This window comes from Crocodylus siamensis, chromosome 10, assembly GCF_052110815.1.
Source record: "Crocodylus siamensis isolate JL-2025a chromosome 10, ASM5211081v1, whole genome shotgun sequence".
Classification (NCBI taxonomy): domain Eukaryota; kingdom Metazoa; phylum Chordata; order Crocodylia; family Crocodylidae; genus Crocodylus; species Crocodylus siamensis.
In genome coordinates, this window is record NC_143404.1 from 27,694,136 (window position 1) to 27,709,762 (window position 15,627).

The 15,627-nt window shown below is 45.3% G+C and overlaps 2 protein-coding genes across 4 annotated transcripts in view; both read left to right on the plus strand.

Moving 5' to 3' along the window:
* WWC1 (WW and C2 domain containing 1) overlaps window positions 1–6,923 on the plus strand; it is a 154,967-nt gene extending 148,044 nt beyond the window's left edge. For both annotated transcript variants that reach the window (XM_090064969.1, XM_090064970.1), the window contains exons 21-23: window positions 104–334; window positions 2,012–2,133; window positions 6,151–6,923. In XM_090064969.1, coding sequence (XP_089921095.1) covers window positions 104–334; window positions 2,012–2,133; window positions 6,151–6,217 — 420 coding nt within the window. In that variant the 3' untranslated portion in view covers window positions 6,218–6,923. The remainder of the gene's footprint in view (window positions 1–103; window positions 335–2,011; window positions 2,134–6,150) is intronic.
* Window positions 6,924–10,904: 3,981 nt separating this feature from the next.
* Window positions 10,905–15,627, plus strand: part of RARS1 (arginyl-tRNA synthetase 1) — a 38,772-nt gene continuing 34,049 nt past the window's right edge. The window contains exon 1 of one of the 2 annotated variants that reach the window (XM_090065305.1): window positions 10,905–11,054. In XM_090065305.1, coding sequence (XP_089921431.1) covers window positions 11,010–11,054 — 45 coding nt within the window. In that variant the 5' untranslated portion in view covers window positions 10,905–11,009. The remainder of the gene's footprint in view (window positions 11,055–15,627) is intronic. The other variant, XM_090065306.1, reaches the window with a different exon arrangement.

Genomic DNA, 15,627 nt, shown 5'->3' on the forward strand with positions numbered 1-15,627 from the left:
GAGGGAAGGAGTATTAGGACATCTGAAACTTGCATTAAAGCACCCTTCAGATAGGGGCAGTTCTATCATTCTTCATCACATTCATAAAACTTTTCCATTCCAGCCTTCGGTTAAGTCCTTTGGTGCTGAGCGACTAATCCGCACTTCACTAGATCTAGAACTAGACCTGCAGGCTTCAAAGACCTGGCATGATCAGTTAGTGCAAGAGATCTCTGTATTGAAAGAGCTGAAGGAACAATTGGAACAAGCTCAAAGTCAAGGTGAAAAAGAGCTACCACAGTGGGCGAAGGATGATGAAAGATTCCGGATTTTGCTGAAACTGGTAGAGAAACGGGTAAGTAACTCAGGTTTTCAATGTATTTTACTAAATACATTTTTCCAGTGCACTGGAAACTGGGATGCCATCTTCCCAATGGTCAACTTGTTTGACAGAGCCTTATATTGAAACTTCCATTTTATTAAGTAGTGGCAAGTAGAATTCTAGCATTACAAATACTAGACCCTTCCCTAACTCATTACTATGGATAGTGAGATAACACCATGTAACTTCCACTATAATCTCTCTCTTGGTACAAGGCAAGGAACCACAGGAGTGACTGGTTCCTGATTCTTGTCACCTAGCTTGCAGCTCCTTTCTTTTTACATGCTTTCCCAGAATTCTGCATATGAAGATTTAGTTTACCTTTTCAGGAACCTGTAATAGTTGAAAAAAACGCAGTGACTTTCTAACAAAAAAAAGACCTTTAAAGGTAGCTAGCATAAAAAGAATACAGATCTGTGAACCAATGTACATCATCTTATGTACAAACTAGTAAATATGTATATGTATTTTCTGCTTCAGTTTCCTTCCTCCTCTTAAACATTCTTTGGGCTTAGGTCAGAGTTCTCTAAGGAGTCTAGTTTCCCCTCTCCTGCATATGACTTCATAATCATTGAGTCTGTCTCCTCTGGTACCAGTTCTCTTTATCTGCTGGTTCCGCAGTTAAAATCTTCTTTATTATGAAGGCATTCCCGCATGCTTCTGTCCCCCCCATCCACATTTCCTGTGTCCCTGACCACATGTCCCCCAAGTCTGTCAGGCTCTCTGGGTTTCTCTGGCATCACATACAATTTTTCTGTTTCTGAGGCAATTTGATTTCTTCCAAGCTACCCTTTCCAGACCAGCTTGACTGGACTGGTTTCCAAGGTTTCAGTCATCCAGTTGGGCTCCTTGGGAATCAAGGTTTAAAGGCCACCTGCCACCCGACCTGGGAGATCCATGGTACCCATTTAACTGCAGAGTCCACAAACATTGCAGGACTCTATGCAGTTTCATAAGAGCGTCTAGAATTTCTAGTTGGTACAGAACACATTTTGGACATTTGTCATACGAATTTTGCTGCCAGCACACACTGGGGATAATAGCAGCAAAGCAGAGAAGCTTAAGGCTTTATGTAAAACTTTATAGTAGGTGTTCAATTGGAATGGAAGTCTTGTGTGTCCTACCTTATCAGCAGGAAATGATTTAGAAACAATAATCATGCAACTTAATGCTGGCACACGGGGATGGTACTGAAGGCCAGGCTGGGGTAGAATGTTTTTCTTCCATCTTATTAAACCTGCATGATTTCTGTGTAACAGTTCTAAAAGTACCTACTGTCAAGGGGTGGCTTACAAGGCAGTGATGAAAAGGGTGTTGATAGAAACGGGAAATAGTGTTTTAGTACAAAACAATTCTGTTTCTCTGTGAAGATTTTCTGCTTGAAATGCATTAACATCTCACTATAGAGTCTTAACAACAGTGGAATAAACAGACTTCCAACAGACTCTCCAGACCAGCTTTTGAAGCACTGTTTTGGTCCAGCTTCTGTGGTTCATAACTCTATTCTTGATATTGTCAGAACCTCTTTCTATTTTCCCCCTTCAACTGGCAAATAACCCCTTGATGTGATGAGCTCATCAGTGTAAGGTAGAATTGATTGGTATCTTTTATGTTGCACATAAGATTTTACTCTCTTTATGACTCAATTAGGCACAGAAAACAGAACATAAGTGTGAGCTGAAAGCTGATAAAATGATGAGAGCAGCAGCCAAGGATGTACACAGGTTACGAGGACAAAGTCGGAAGGAACCCCTGGAAGTCCAGTCATTCAGGTAGGACCATCTTTAAAGGACAAAACACTGCTGCCAAAAATCCCTACCATTTTGTTCTAGGCAGTTACTTAGCACCAGCTGAACAGCATTGTGCAACAAACAGTTTGTGTTGCAGGCAGGTTTTTTTAAATATCCTAGGATAAAATTCTGGATTCACCAAAATCCAGCCCCAAAGCTTGCATTGATTTTGGTGGCAGTAGGATTGGACTTGTGTGCTGTCCTTTTCAGGCAGTAGCACAATACCGCTTAGTTTGTAAGATACCTTTCTTCCAAGGCATTCATTTTCTGCTGCCTTACTACAATATAAACTTATAAAACCAAAATAATATGATAGGGTGCTTGTACACGCAATGGGGGTTTAATTCAGTTTAGTTCTCCCTAAATTGAAACGGTGGGTTTTTAAAAAGTGTTTTAAAAACCCACCATTTCAATTTAGGGAGAACTAAACCAAACTAAATCCCCGTGGCATGTACACAAGGGTAGGGGCCTGATCTAAGACACACAGCCGAGTGGGAGGCAGGGGATGAGCTGCCGGTGGGCTGTGAGCTGTCCCTGAGCTGCAGGGGGGCCGGTGCTTCCCTCCATGGTGGTGCCTCCCAAGCAGCACCTGCCTGCTGGCATCCAGGCCAGGGGACACCCCAGTCATGTGGGGAAACACTGGGCCACCACACAGCTCAGGCAGGCAGGCTCTAGAAGGAAAAAAAAAATTGACATCAGCAATCACTTTTTTTGGCTGATGTTGCCAGTATATGCTGTATGAATGTGCGCAGCTGCTGCATGCACACGGCCAGTGCAACCCAGCAGCTTGGAGAGCAGCATATGAGTGGTAAGTCTATGTGGAGGAAGGAGCTTGGGGGGGCAGATCGAGGCCCCTGGAGTGAGGGAGGGAGTGGGGCTGGGGCAGAAGCTGCCCAGCTGGAGTAGAGCAGGAATAGAGCTGGAGTAGAACAGGCATGCAGTAAGGCAGCAGCCCTAGACTTTAGGAGGGCAAACTTCAACGAGCTAAGGAGGGATAGTTGGGGATGCGCTGAGGTCCCAGAGGGGAGGAGAGCCAGATGTCCAAAGAGAGTGGTCGCTCCTTAAGGTGGCGATCCTCCAAGCCCAAAGGAAGGTAATCCCAACGAGGATCAAAGGGAGCAGGAGAGCACGCAAGCCTCCACGGCTCACCAAAAGCATCTGGGAATGTCTCCTTTCTAAAAAGGAGGAGTATACCCAATGGAAAGAAGGGGTCATCACCAGGGATGACTATTCTGCAGTCGCTCGGGGATGTAGGGGGGCATTAGGACTAGCTTCTCAGATTAAGGACAATAAGAAGTCCTTTTTTAAATACACAGGGGGCAAAAAGAAGGTCCCGGGTAACGTGGGGCCCATGCAGGACACGTTGGGAAATATGGTCGTCACACCAGACGACAAAGCTAACATGTTTAACAATTTCTTTGCCTCTGTCTTCTTAAGTAGGGACCAGAACAGCCACCTTCCTGCTGGGCCCCCCTCAGGTCCCAGGGGAGGCACACCTGGGCCAAAGGTTAGCGAGGAACTAGTTAGGGAGCTTCTGGAGGGGCTGGACATATTCAAGTCAGCTGGCCCAGATGATCTCCACCCTAGAGTCCTAAAGGAATTGGCTGAGGTCATTGCAGGACTCCTGGCATGGCTTTATGAGCACTTGTGGTGCTCTGGTGTGGTCCCAGAGGACTGGAAGAGGGCCAGCGTGGTTCCCATCTTCAAAAGGGGGAGGAAGGAGGACCCAGGAAACTATAGGCCAGTTAGTCTTACCTCGATCCTAGGCAAGCTGTTTGAGAAAATTACCCTGGCACATATCCATGAGGGGCCAGCAGGGGACTGCATGCTTAAGGGCAACCAACACGGGTTCGTCAGTGGCAGGTCCTGTCAGACCAACCTGGTGGCCTTCTATGATCAGATTACCAGATCATTAGATACAGGGGTAGCAGTGGACATAGTCTTCCCAGACTTCCGGAAGTCTGTCGACACTGTCTCTCACCCTGTTCTTGTTAAGAAACTGGGGGACTGTGGTGTTGACGCCCACACAGTCAACTGGGTCGCCAACTGGCTGGAGGGCCGCATCCAGAGGGTGGTAGGGGATGGTCATTTTCGACCTGGAAGGACGTGGGCAGTGGGGTTCCGCAGGGCTCGGTCCTCGGGCCCGCACTGTTCAACATCTTCATCAGTAATTTGGAGGAGGGGGTAAAAAGCACCCTGTTCAAATTTGCTGATGACACTAAGATGTGGGGAGATGTGGGCACGCTAGAAGGAAGCATCAGGCTACAATCAGACCTAGACAGGCTACAAGGGTGGGCGGACGTGAATAGGATGGGATTCAACACAGACAAGTGCAAGGTGATGCACCTGGGGAGGAACAATCAGCACCATACCTACAGGTTAGGGAACTCCCCTCTTGTCAGTACGGAGGTGTAAAAGGATCTTGGAGTCATAATTGACTCCAAGATGAACATGGGCCGGTAGTGCGGGGATGCAGTCAGGAAGGCCAACCGCACCTTGTCATGCATCCACAGATGCATCTCGAGCAGGTCCAAAGAGGTGATCCTCCCCCTCTATGCGGCATTGGTCAGGCCGCAGCTGGAGTACCGCGTCCAGTTCTGGGCGCCGCACTTCAAGAGGGGTGTCGACAGCATGGAGAGGGTCCAGAGGAGGGCCACTCGCATGATCAGGGGACAGCAGGGGAGGCCCTATGAGGAGAAACTACAGGACCTGAACCTGTTCAGCTTCCAGAAGAGAAGGCTGAGGGGGGATCTAGTGGCCTGTTATAAACTAGTCAGGGGGGATCAGCAGGCATTGGGGGAGTCACTATTCCCCCGTGCACTGCCAGGAATGACCAGGAATAATGGTCACAAGCTGGCAGAGGGCAGGTTTAGGCTAAATATCAGGAAGTGCTACTTCACGGTCAGGACGGCTAGGATCTGGAACCAACTTCCAAGAGAAGTGGTGCTGGCTCCTACCCTGGGGGTTTTTAAGAGGAGGTTGGATGAACACCTTGCTGGGGTCGTTTGACCCCAGTATTCTTTCCTGCCATGGCGGGGGGTCGGACTAGATGATCTGCTCAGGTCCCTTCCAACCCTAGAAACTATGAAACTATAGGGTGCAGGATAGAGCTGTGGCTTGTGCAGGGAGTGCAGCTCCTGCCACTGTGCACCGTGCGGGAGGCATGAGGGTCACATGCTCCTGGACCTGTGTGCAGTGTGAGGATGGGCTGTCGCTGTGGACTGGAGCTGGAGGCTGCGCCAGGCTCTTCCTGGCAGCTGTGCTTAGGCCAGGCGAACAATGGTGATGCTGAGAGGCGGAGCTATGGCAAATTCTGTGGTGGCTATAGCGCCCCCACCACATGCCCACCCTAAGCATAGCCCCAGGCCAGCCCCACCGCCACCGGGAAAAGTCCAGCGCAGCTTCTGGCTCCAACACACAGTAGCAGCCTGCCCTCACCCCGTACAGATTTGGGGGGCATGTGCCCCCCATGTCTCCCCCAGGGTGCATGCAGTGACAGGAACCGTCCTTCCCCGTCCCTCCTCCCCCCATGAGCCACTTGCAACTCCATCCCATGCCCCACTCCCTCCCTCACCATGGGGGCCTCAATCTGACCCCCCACACCCCTTCCTCTCCCCCCCCCGACTTACTAGCAGGATGCCGTTTTCTAGGCTGCTGGCTGCATATCGGCAATTGGATCAATATTGGCCAATATGGTTGGTTAATAATCAGCCATCGATATTGAGCCAAAAAATCTTTATCAGTGCACCCCTAATATTTGCTAGTATAATTTTTGTGACATACAGTTTGTTGGGGCTTACTGTTATTACCTTTTGCTTCATTCACTTATAATTCCTGTCTGTGAAATGTAGAGGAAGAGAAATGTTTTGTATGTGGTGAACCACGAAGCTTTTCTTTTGATATATTAAGTGTCTTGTCAATATTTCTTCATATTCAAATATTAGAACCCCTGGTGGATTCTTCATTGTATTAACTACTGATGATGGTCTTCTTTTTTAGAGCGAAAATGGCATTTTTCACCCGACCTAGGATAAATATTCCAACTCTCTCTGCGGATGATGTTTAATCACCATAAAGTATTTGTTTCCTCTGACCATTCTACAAATGCAGTTTGACTTTGCTGAAGTTATTTATGTGGTATTATGAAGGTACCCAGTCATTTGTACATTAGAGCATTCATCAGTTTAACACCTAGAGATTTTTAATATTGTTCTATCATTACAAAAACCAGCATTAAAGTGACAAGATTGTATAGTTTGTATATTTAGGAATGTATTTTTGGGAAATAGAATTTTAAATAGGAACAAATGCAGCTTAAAAGGCTGTTATTCTTAAATAATGCTCTGTTTAGACTTTTTTGTACAGATCTTTTAGAGGTTTTACTGCAATAAAATAAAACTGATGGAACCTCAGTCCTCTGGTCTATGGATATAACGCATCAAACTTCTCAGCTAAATATTTTGTACTATGTAGAGAATACAGAGAACCATTTTTTTTTTAAATTCTAAAGTGCTGGGAAAGAATACTCTGTGAGCTGTGAAGCATTTGCATTATCCTGCGAGGTTATAAAAATGGGTGTGGAGTTCAGAATACTTGCACTTTTTAATATTTTTACTTCCGCTCATGTTTGTAATGGATCTGTTAACATAAGTTTCAAAAGCCTATTGAAACCACTGCTGTGGGATGAGGGCTGCAGGGGAACGTAAGTCAATTTTAGGTTTTCTTTTTTCTTTCCTACCCCCTCCCCCAATAAAGAGATCTTTCTGGATGAACCTCCTTCTCACTTTATTTTTTTTGTTTAACAGTTGATTCACTGAGGAGCAGCTGTCTCATCCCTTTTCTAATCTACTAGCTTGAAATGATGGTTCTTCTTTTTTTTTTTTAAATTGTTTTCATCCTGGGTGCCTTTTAGCAAGTGAGTCATTGGACCTTAAACTCCAGAGCCACTTGGGTGCTTTCAAAGATTTTCTACCTACCTATAGAGAAAGTTGTCTAAGGAATATTTTAAAAATATTTTTCTACAATGTAATAAACAAAGTGGGGAGGGGACACAGAAAGCAAATACTTGCAAAAGCACCAATATTCCAGCATATAACTATCCTGTTAGCAAATCTCAAATTATGTTGTATGGTAAACTGCTTCTCAGCTTGTCATTGATTCATTTGTGCAAGCAGTTTTCTTTTTAATCCACTTCTGATGTTCAGATGTAGGCATTTGGTTTATCTCTAACAAATTAATCCATTTTAAGACTAAATGTCAACTGAAGCATTTCCATAAAAATTTGGATCTAGTGCATCAAACATTATTCTATTTTTCATAGTATTAATATACTGGTTTTTTCTCCATAAGTTTATGGATTTTTAAAAAGACTTTATATCCTCTTGTATTGTTAACTCACTCTGGACTTTTAAATGACTGGGTGAACAGATACTCGAAAGAGCAGAGCATTGCCAGTTTTGTGTAGTATCTATCCTATGATATAGCGATATGAGTAAGCTTAGATTTGCCCAGTTTATACGGTCTGGAGAATCATGCAACAAATGTGTCCAAAAGGAAACGCAACAACTTCCATTCCAACCTGAACGGCACATCACAGCTACGATGTTGTGCTACAGGGAGAGAACACCACAAAGGCTTTTGCCAGAACAGTTAGTTTAATATTAATTTTTGTTACACTGTTGTTTTCAGTGTATAAAAATTAGACTGACTTTTGTCCTGATTCAGGGTGGTGGGAAGATTTTAGATCTCTAGTTTTTGCAGGATTGGACACCTTTCCACTGAGCTCTAGTTCCAAGTAAATAACTTTAACTAGGACTGCACGGATATTGGCTATATCTATATAGTCCTATAACAACATGCAACCTAGGGCTGAATTCTGACAGAAGGTTCTACGAATAATCCACTTGCTTGACAGAGAGTATGTATGGCCAAAACTTATGGAGCTTGATCAGTCCCCATTACATTCAGTACAGTTTTCCAATTTATTTTAGTGGGAGTAGAATAAGGCCTTCATTGAGGACAACAGAATGCATTTCACCTAATCAAACAAGCTACATGTGCTTGGTGATAGATTTTATATGAACTGTTTATGTTAATACAAGCACTGAGAACTTTAAGAGTTTTTGAGTTTAGCAGCAACATCCAGTCTCCTTGTTTATTCCACTTGGTAGAATAAACAAGGAGACTGGATGTTGCTGCTAAACTCAAAAACTCTTAAAGTTCTCAGTGCTTGTATTAACTATGAAAAGCATCTACTCTATTGCTGGACTCTACACAAGTGAATTAAAATGAAGGATAGAAGTTATTTTGTCCAGAAATACTCTAGTTACTACCGAAGTAATCACAGTACTAGCTACTTTGATGTAAAGCACTTGGTAAGTTTAACCTTCTGACAATATTCATATGAATAAGCTTTATTCTGCTGCTCTTTTACTACTATACTTTCTCACAAACTCCTCTTGTAAACTGCCTTTAGAGTAATAAAGTGACTCCAACATGATATAAATGGGGGAGGGGGAGGGGGAGGGAAAGGGAATCCAATTAAGACCAGACTAAATCAAATTATTAACTGTATGTGAACACACTTCCCCAAAGATTTCAGAACTCAGGATTTTAATATTCTCCCTGTGAAACACTGGATGGAGTTTGCACATCCTACACAATGGAATGGGTGAGGAAAAGCATAGCATGTGCATCTGCTCAGTGGGGACAGGGCCAGAACAGTGGCTTGAGCATAGTTGTCTTTCACTTTCACTTGTCTTCCCCATTATGTCAGCTGCATTGCAAAGCCTGAAGTGCTGATTTTAACATTTTGTCTTATTGGTGAACAGGAACATCCTCACTTTAATCTGACAATCCTCAACAGTCACATGAAGTGAGTCATGAACTAGATTACAGTGACTAGAACTATAGGAAGAGAGATTTAGAGCTAGATTAAATGCATTCACCGAGGCACAATTACCAGCAGGCTTAATGAAGCACTTGATTGACATATATTTTATTAAGGTCCCTAGACAGATCAGAAAAGCAAAAGGCTTTCCCACTGCTCAATTATGCAGTGGCACAAAGAAAATGAATATGATGTTTTACTTCATTTAAGAATTGATTTGTGAGAGATGCACCAAAATCAATGCATAAGTTGGAACTCCTGAACTGACTGGAAGTAAAATTTTACTTCCTAATATAAGTAAGAGTTATGTGATTATATCTATACTCACCACTAATTCACATGTAGCAACTGTGAGTGTCATAACTTGGAACTCTTGCTGTAAATAAGGCAATTATACTAGATGAATAGACTTCAAAGATAAATCAAGCCTGCCTTAAGGCTGTCAGAGTTTGCGATAATTACATAGTAAATAGTTAACAAACCCAGGGTGATTTTTATTTGGATGCTGCAGATGCTGTCCTATCATAAGGCTTAATTTTAAGCATTTGATGAGTGCAGGCTTATGTCTGATTTGGTTTTATAAGGTGCATCTCTACCCTGCCTTTCTGCTTAAATTTTACATGTCATGAGCATCTCTTTTAAGTTGAATTAAGTTTCCCAGATACAAATAACCATTTGTAAATCTGCAGCATGATAATACAAGTGTTATCTATATTTGAGAAGTAGGCATGCTGGGACCACTTAAATTGTAATCTGTATTGAACACACACACAGAGCACTGTACTGAATTGCAAATTACCTGGTCTACCTCCATAAAAACACTTGCTGGTAGCTGGATCTTGATTTCTAACCACATCATCCTAATACCAGCAGATACCGGAAGTGACAAACTTAGGGAAACTTTGGCTACTGCCAGACACTCATTTAAATGCACAATGGGATCAGATTCCCTGATCCCAACAATCACAGCCCCTGATGTGCCACACTTTTGCTTGGTAGGAGGTGCGACTGTGGAATCTGGGCTTGGATTCCAGTTGAGCCCTGTTGCTGATGCAAGAGCCCAGGTTCATGACAGGCAAGCAGCAAGGTGCCTGCTGCACTTGTGCTTGGGACTGCCAGTGAAGTGATAGGTGTTCCTAGCTGCTGGGGGTGAGCTTGGAGCCTTGCAGTGCTTTGGTGTGCACCAAAAGCTGGGATTAGCTATCAGCTTCTCTACCCTATCAGCCTTGGGTGAACACCTTTGGTCTCCCATTACACTTAAGGTGCAACGGGAAGACAGGTGGTGTGTAATCATGTTGTGGCTCATTCCGTTTTATTGCAGCGGTGAAACCATGGACATGGGGCGGGTCACTAGTAAGATGCGACTCCAGAGGCCTTTCAGACGCTGAGCTGCTGCTGGTCTCATTAAAGCCAAGGCTCCCTTGCTGGGGAGCAGCAGCCTGCTTCCGGTATCCGGGGAAAGTGAGCGCTTCAGACGGGTCGGCAACGTTTCTGGGCAGCGCCAAAAACACCTGCAACTTCGGCTTTTACCATGCTGGCGGCCGGGGTGGACAGCGGGGGAGCCGACGGGCCGATCGATCCTCGTGACAAAACGCCGTCGTGCCCCGCTCCGGTGCCGGGCGAGGGCTGCCCACCCTAATCCGCAGCCGCTGCTCTCGCCCATAGCGCACCGGTCCCTCCGCTGCGCCCAGTGCGGCCCCCCCGGGGTCCGGGCCTGCTGAGCTTGACCTGGGCCGGCGCGCCGCGGGAGCCGGATCCACTGCCCAAGCTCCCGCCGCTGCCGGGCAAGCGGGGCCGTCCTCTCCGCTCCGCCGCCCTGAGCCTGCAGCCGCGACCCCGGCCCGCAGAACAACCCCGGGGAGCCGCGGCCTCGGCCCCCCCCCCCCCCACGTGCGGCTTCCTGTAGCGTTCCTTCCTCTTCCGGCTCGCGGCGGCTTCCGCTTCCCGCACCGCCGCGGCCCCGGCGAGGATGGAGGCTCAAGTGGCTCACTTCACGGCGCGGCTCCTCCAGCAGGTCAGGGGGCGGCGGCCTCGCACGCGGCGCTGGGACCAGCGCGCTCCGCCGGTGCTGGCCTGGCCGGGTCGGGCGCGTGCGGGGAGCGGGGCCGGGCTGAGGCACCGGGTTTCCCTCCTGAACCGTTGGGGGAAGCACCCGCGGCCCGGCGCCGTGCTCGAGCCTTGGCCCCAGGGCCGGCGCGGCCCGCTGGGGAAGGGCTGGTGCCGGCGCCGAAGCGGGCCCGTGTGGACGGCGCGGTTCAGCCCGGCCGAGGGGACGGCGGCGGCGCTGGGACCGCGCTCCTGCGGGGGGAAGAGCCTGAAAACGTTCATGTGGGACATGCACAAAGTAAAAAGTCCTCCCTCTCCGCCAGCTCTGTTTGCTGGGTGCTCCCCGGGGTGGGGGGAGTAGTGGAGGTCTTGTCCTTTCTCACGTTGATACGGTGTAACCAGGAGGTGTTTTGGGTGGGCAAAAAAGACAGCTGAAGTCCTGCTGCCCAAGCCCCAGCAAGTGGAACTGGACATTTGCAGATACCTGGCTGATGACTGAGCCTGGAGACAGAGTGAAGAGTACTTGTCAGCAGCTTACCGACCCATATCCATACTGGCTCTTTACTAGGATGCTGTTCCTAGATGTTGACTGTGCGAGCTCTCTTGACAAACGTGCGCTGATTTGGTAGCGTCAGTGACACTGTAACTGTGATGGTACCGGGAAATGTGCGAGGCAACCATCTTCGTGGGCAATACATTTCTTGGACCAATTGCATAGCTGGGATAGACTCAGGCAAGCTTTTAAAGAAGCTTCCAAAAGGTAATCTGAAGAAGAACGCATTGCACTTGAAATCCTGTCTCAGTCCATCCCAGCCATGCAGTTGGTCCAGTGAAAGACGTCATCTACAAAAATCCTTGCTTCTGATTTAGTTTTTTCACAGCAAATAGGATCACAGGACAGTAGGGCTGGGAGGAACAGATGCATCCAGCCTTGGATGTATGTGTTATAGCCCTGTGCTCAAGATAGGCTTGTCCCTCCCAGCCAAGTGTCTGTCCAACCTGCTCTTCAGTGTTTTCAAGGATGGCAGTTCCCCAGCTTCTCTCAGCAGCCTGTTTCAATGCTTGACCACTCTCAGTCAGAAAATTCCTCTTGTTCTCCAACCTAAATTTCCTCCACTGCAGGTTAAGGCCATTGCTCCTAGTCCTGTCTCTCTATGGCCATAGAGAAAAACCTATCTCCATTCCCTCTATACTTGCCCTTCCAGTATTTGAAGACTGTTATCAAATTCCCCCTTAGTCTTTTCCAGACTAAGTAGTGCTAGCTCTTTCAGTCTTGCCTCAGAAGTTATGCTTCCCAGGCTCCTCACCATTTTTTCTCGCTGTGTGAGGCCCAAAACTAGACGCAGTACTCCAAGTGAGGACTCACCAGTGCCGAACAAAGCGAAAGAATCACTTCCCTCAATTTGCAAGTGACTCTCTTGCTAATCCAGCCTGCCTTTGGGTTGGCGGGGGAGGGGGTGGCACAAGAGCACACTCTTGGCTTATATTCAGTTTATGGTCTACTACAACTCCCAGGTCCTTCTCTGCACTGCTGCAGCCTTGCCAGTCATTGCCCAATTTGTATTTGTATGTGCAAATACTTCGTGCTTGTCCATGTTGCATCTCATCTAATTGATTGTGGACCATTTCTCTGGTCATTCTGGATCCTAGGTCTTTCCTCCATAGTGTCTGCAACCCCACCCAACCTGGAGTCATCAACACATTTGCCAAGCTTGTGTTCAATCCCATCATCCAAATCATTAATGTAGCTGTTGAACAGTAGAGAATACCTCCTCCCAACTGAACACTCAGCCATTGAACATTGCTCATTGGTATGAGTCTGCTTAACTCTCAGTGAGACGAAGCAATTTTTGCAGCTTGGTTGTGGCACAAAGAACCAGTTTTGTGGCTGTTTCCCTGTGGGCCCCACCCCTGCCACTTATTGGTATAGAGGTATATACTGTATAATTTAATAACAAATTCCATGAAAATAAATTATATAATAGCTGTATAACAGAATTATCAAAATATTCAATCAAAAGCTCCATTTAAATATATCATAAATATAAATGTATGTACAATATGAATTTTAACTATCATAATTTATTATTATATGTAGCATTCTACAAAAAGTAGAAATACTAATTAATACTCAACTTAATAGAAACAATTAATTTTAGTTGTTCAATGCTAGCATGCAGCATTTACCAGCAGTTGCAACTGACATTCTCTGTGTCTGCAGTGTGAAGACTTGTCCATAAACTGAGAGGACATGATCACACTCAAGTTACTGAGTTGGTTGGAACTGTAAACCAGCATTTTGCCAAATTGTAGAGATTTGGAAACTAATCACAAACAGAATCCCCAAACTCAGTTACATTCAAAGGAATCTGGCATTCTTTTACAAAGCTTGTGTAAGCAGCACGTTCATTGTCATGCTCTTTGTGCCATTCTGTGATTCAGGGCATGATTTAATTAGCTGAGGGTCAAAACTCAGAAAAGGCACTCGATTTAGGTAAAAAATGGAAACAGCACCCAAAAAGGTAGGCAGCTGATTGTTTTAATTGAGGTGGTAGTGACTGATTGTATTTGTGGTACTGATTTAACTTTGCAGCTATTGCCTGGAACAGTTTTTGTCTGCACTGCTTTTCAGTTTGACAGTCTGAATTGTGTTACGATGCCGTATCTCTGACCTCGCTTATCAAATCCATCAGTTTGTTATGTGCTTGGTGAATCAAAAGCTGATGCCTTTTAAACCATGTTAGAAGCTCCATGAACCGTATCACATTTTCAGCCACAAACCTAACTTGATCTTCAGTGTCACCCTGCTTTAAAGATTGCATGGTTGAAGCATGCACTGTGTGCCAGGTATGACTTTAAGCTCATCACATACAAATTTCTGGTAGCACTTAATATTCTTTGCATGGTAATGAACAGTGTTGAACCATGAATTCCACCTTGTAAGCAGTGGTTCTGGTGGAAGTGACACAGTTGCATTTACATCCCCATTTTGATTGGCGATGGACTTCCTGTATTGAAGCTTACAGCCTGGACAATGTTTGAATGCATTTTTAAAAGAGGAAACCAATCTATCCACGTCAGGAAAACGTGTGCACCAGATATCACTTACTGAAGAAAGAATGGATGTGTTGTAGGTAATGTCAATTACATTGCACATCATTCCATAGAGCACATCAGAGAAAGCTTTGCACATATACATGGCATTATCAGACTGAAAGCTGACATTTTGCTGAATTCTAAGCCATAGTTTACAACAGACTTCATTACAGCTTGTGCTACATTTGAAAAATTACAGACGTGAGTTGAACCAGCTCTGTTTGAAAAACAGACAGGTCACGGTCTTTCCAGCTCCCAAATAAAATGTGGCTTATGTAGTTATCCTCTGCATCTGTTGCTTTGTCTGCCATAACTGAAATTGATTCATATTCTGCCAATGCAGATTTTGTAGACTGAACATGCAATGTAATTACTTCTGGTAGATAATTCTGGTGAAGTTTGTTTCCACATGGGAAACTGCCAACATTTGGTAATGCGCTTCTTGAAGTACTCCCTAAATTTCCAGTTATCGGGGGTTTTTTCTCCAAAAGTAGGCTGGCAGCAGTGAATACCTCCACCAGCTGGAATGTAGCTTCTTTTGTTAAACTGGTTTCCCTGGTTCTTTTAAACATCAAAGACATTGTGTCTTGTTTTGTGTTCTGACGTTCAGCCTCTGCAGAAACCTTTTGCTGTATATACAATTCATGCTTTAAGTGGTGTCCAATGCTGTTTTTCCTTGATACATCCAGAGTCATGTTGCAAGATGAACAAAACTATTTATTTATATTTAACAGCCACTTCACTATAGTAGCACGCTGTATCAGGGAGCTGCTGGTCGCATGTAGACGCCTGCGGATGCTATAGTGTCATGTATAGACACACCCAGTAACTCAATCACATGATCTGTGGCTACAGCGATTGTCACATTGTCTTTATACTGCAGAAAGCATTGGGACATTCTACAACAGTGTATTATATTAATATAATGTTATATGAATAATACACGGGGGGGGTAGATTGATTTTGTGGGAAATTGCAGCCAATGCAGTATTTCACGGCAGTCATGGACAATGCTTTCTTCGTGGCTTCCGTAAAACTGCAAAACAGTGAAGAAGACTACTACTTATTGAGCATGATGATCCAACCGGTTATGTATCCATGTTTATAGTACTTTTATCTAGTCTGTATTTCCATAGTTTGTTAAGGAGAATGTCATGGGAGACTGTCAAAAACTGTGCTAAAGTCTGTCGCATCTGCTGACTGCCCCCTACCCCATCTACAAAGGGAGGAAATCATTATAAGAGAAAATCAGATTGGTCAGGCATGATTTGCTCTTAGTGAATCCATACTGGCTGTTCCTGGTCACTTTGTCCTCCTCTAGGTTCTTCTGGATAGAGTCCTTAAGGACCTGCTCCATGATCTTTCCAGGTATTGAAATTAAGTTGATAGGTCTGTAAGTCCTTGGATCCACTTTCTCCCCTTTGTTAAAGATTGGCACTCTGTTT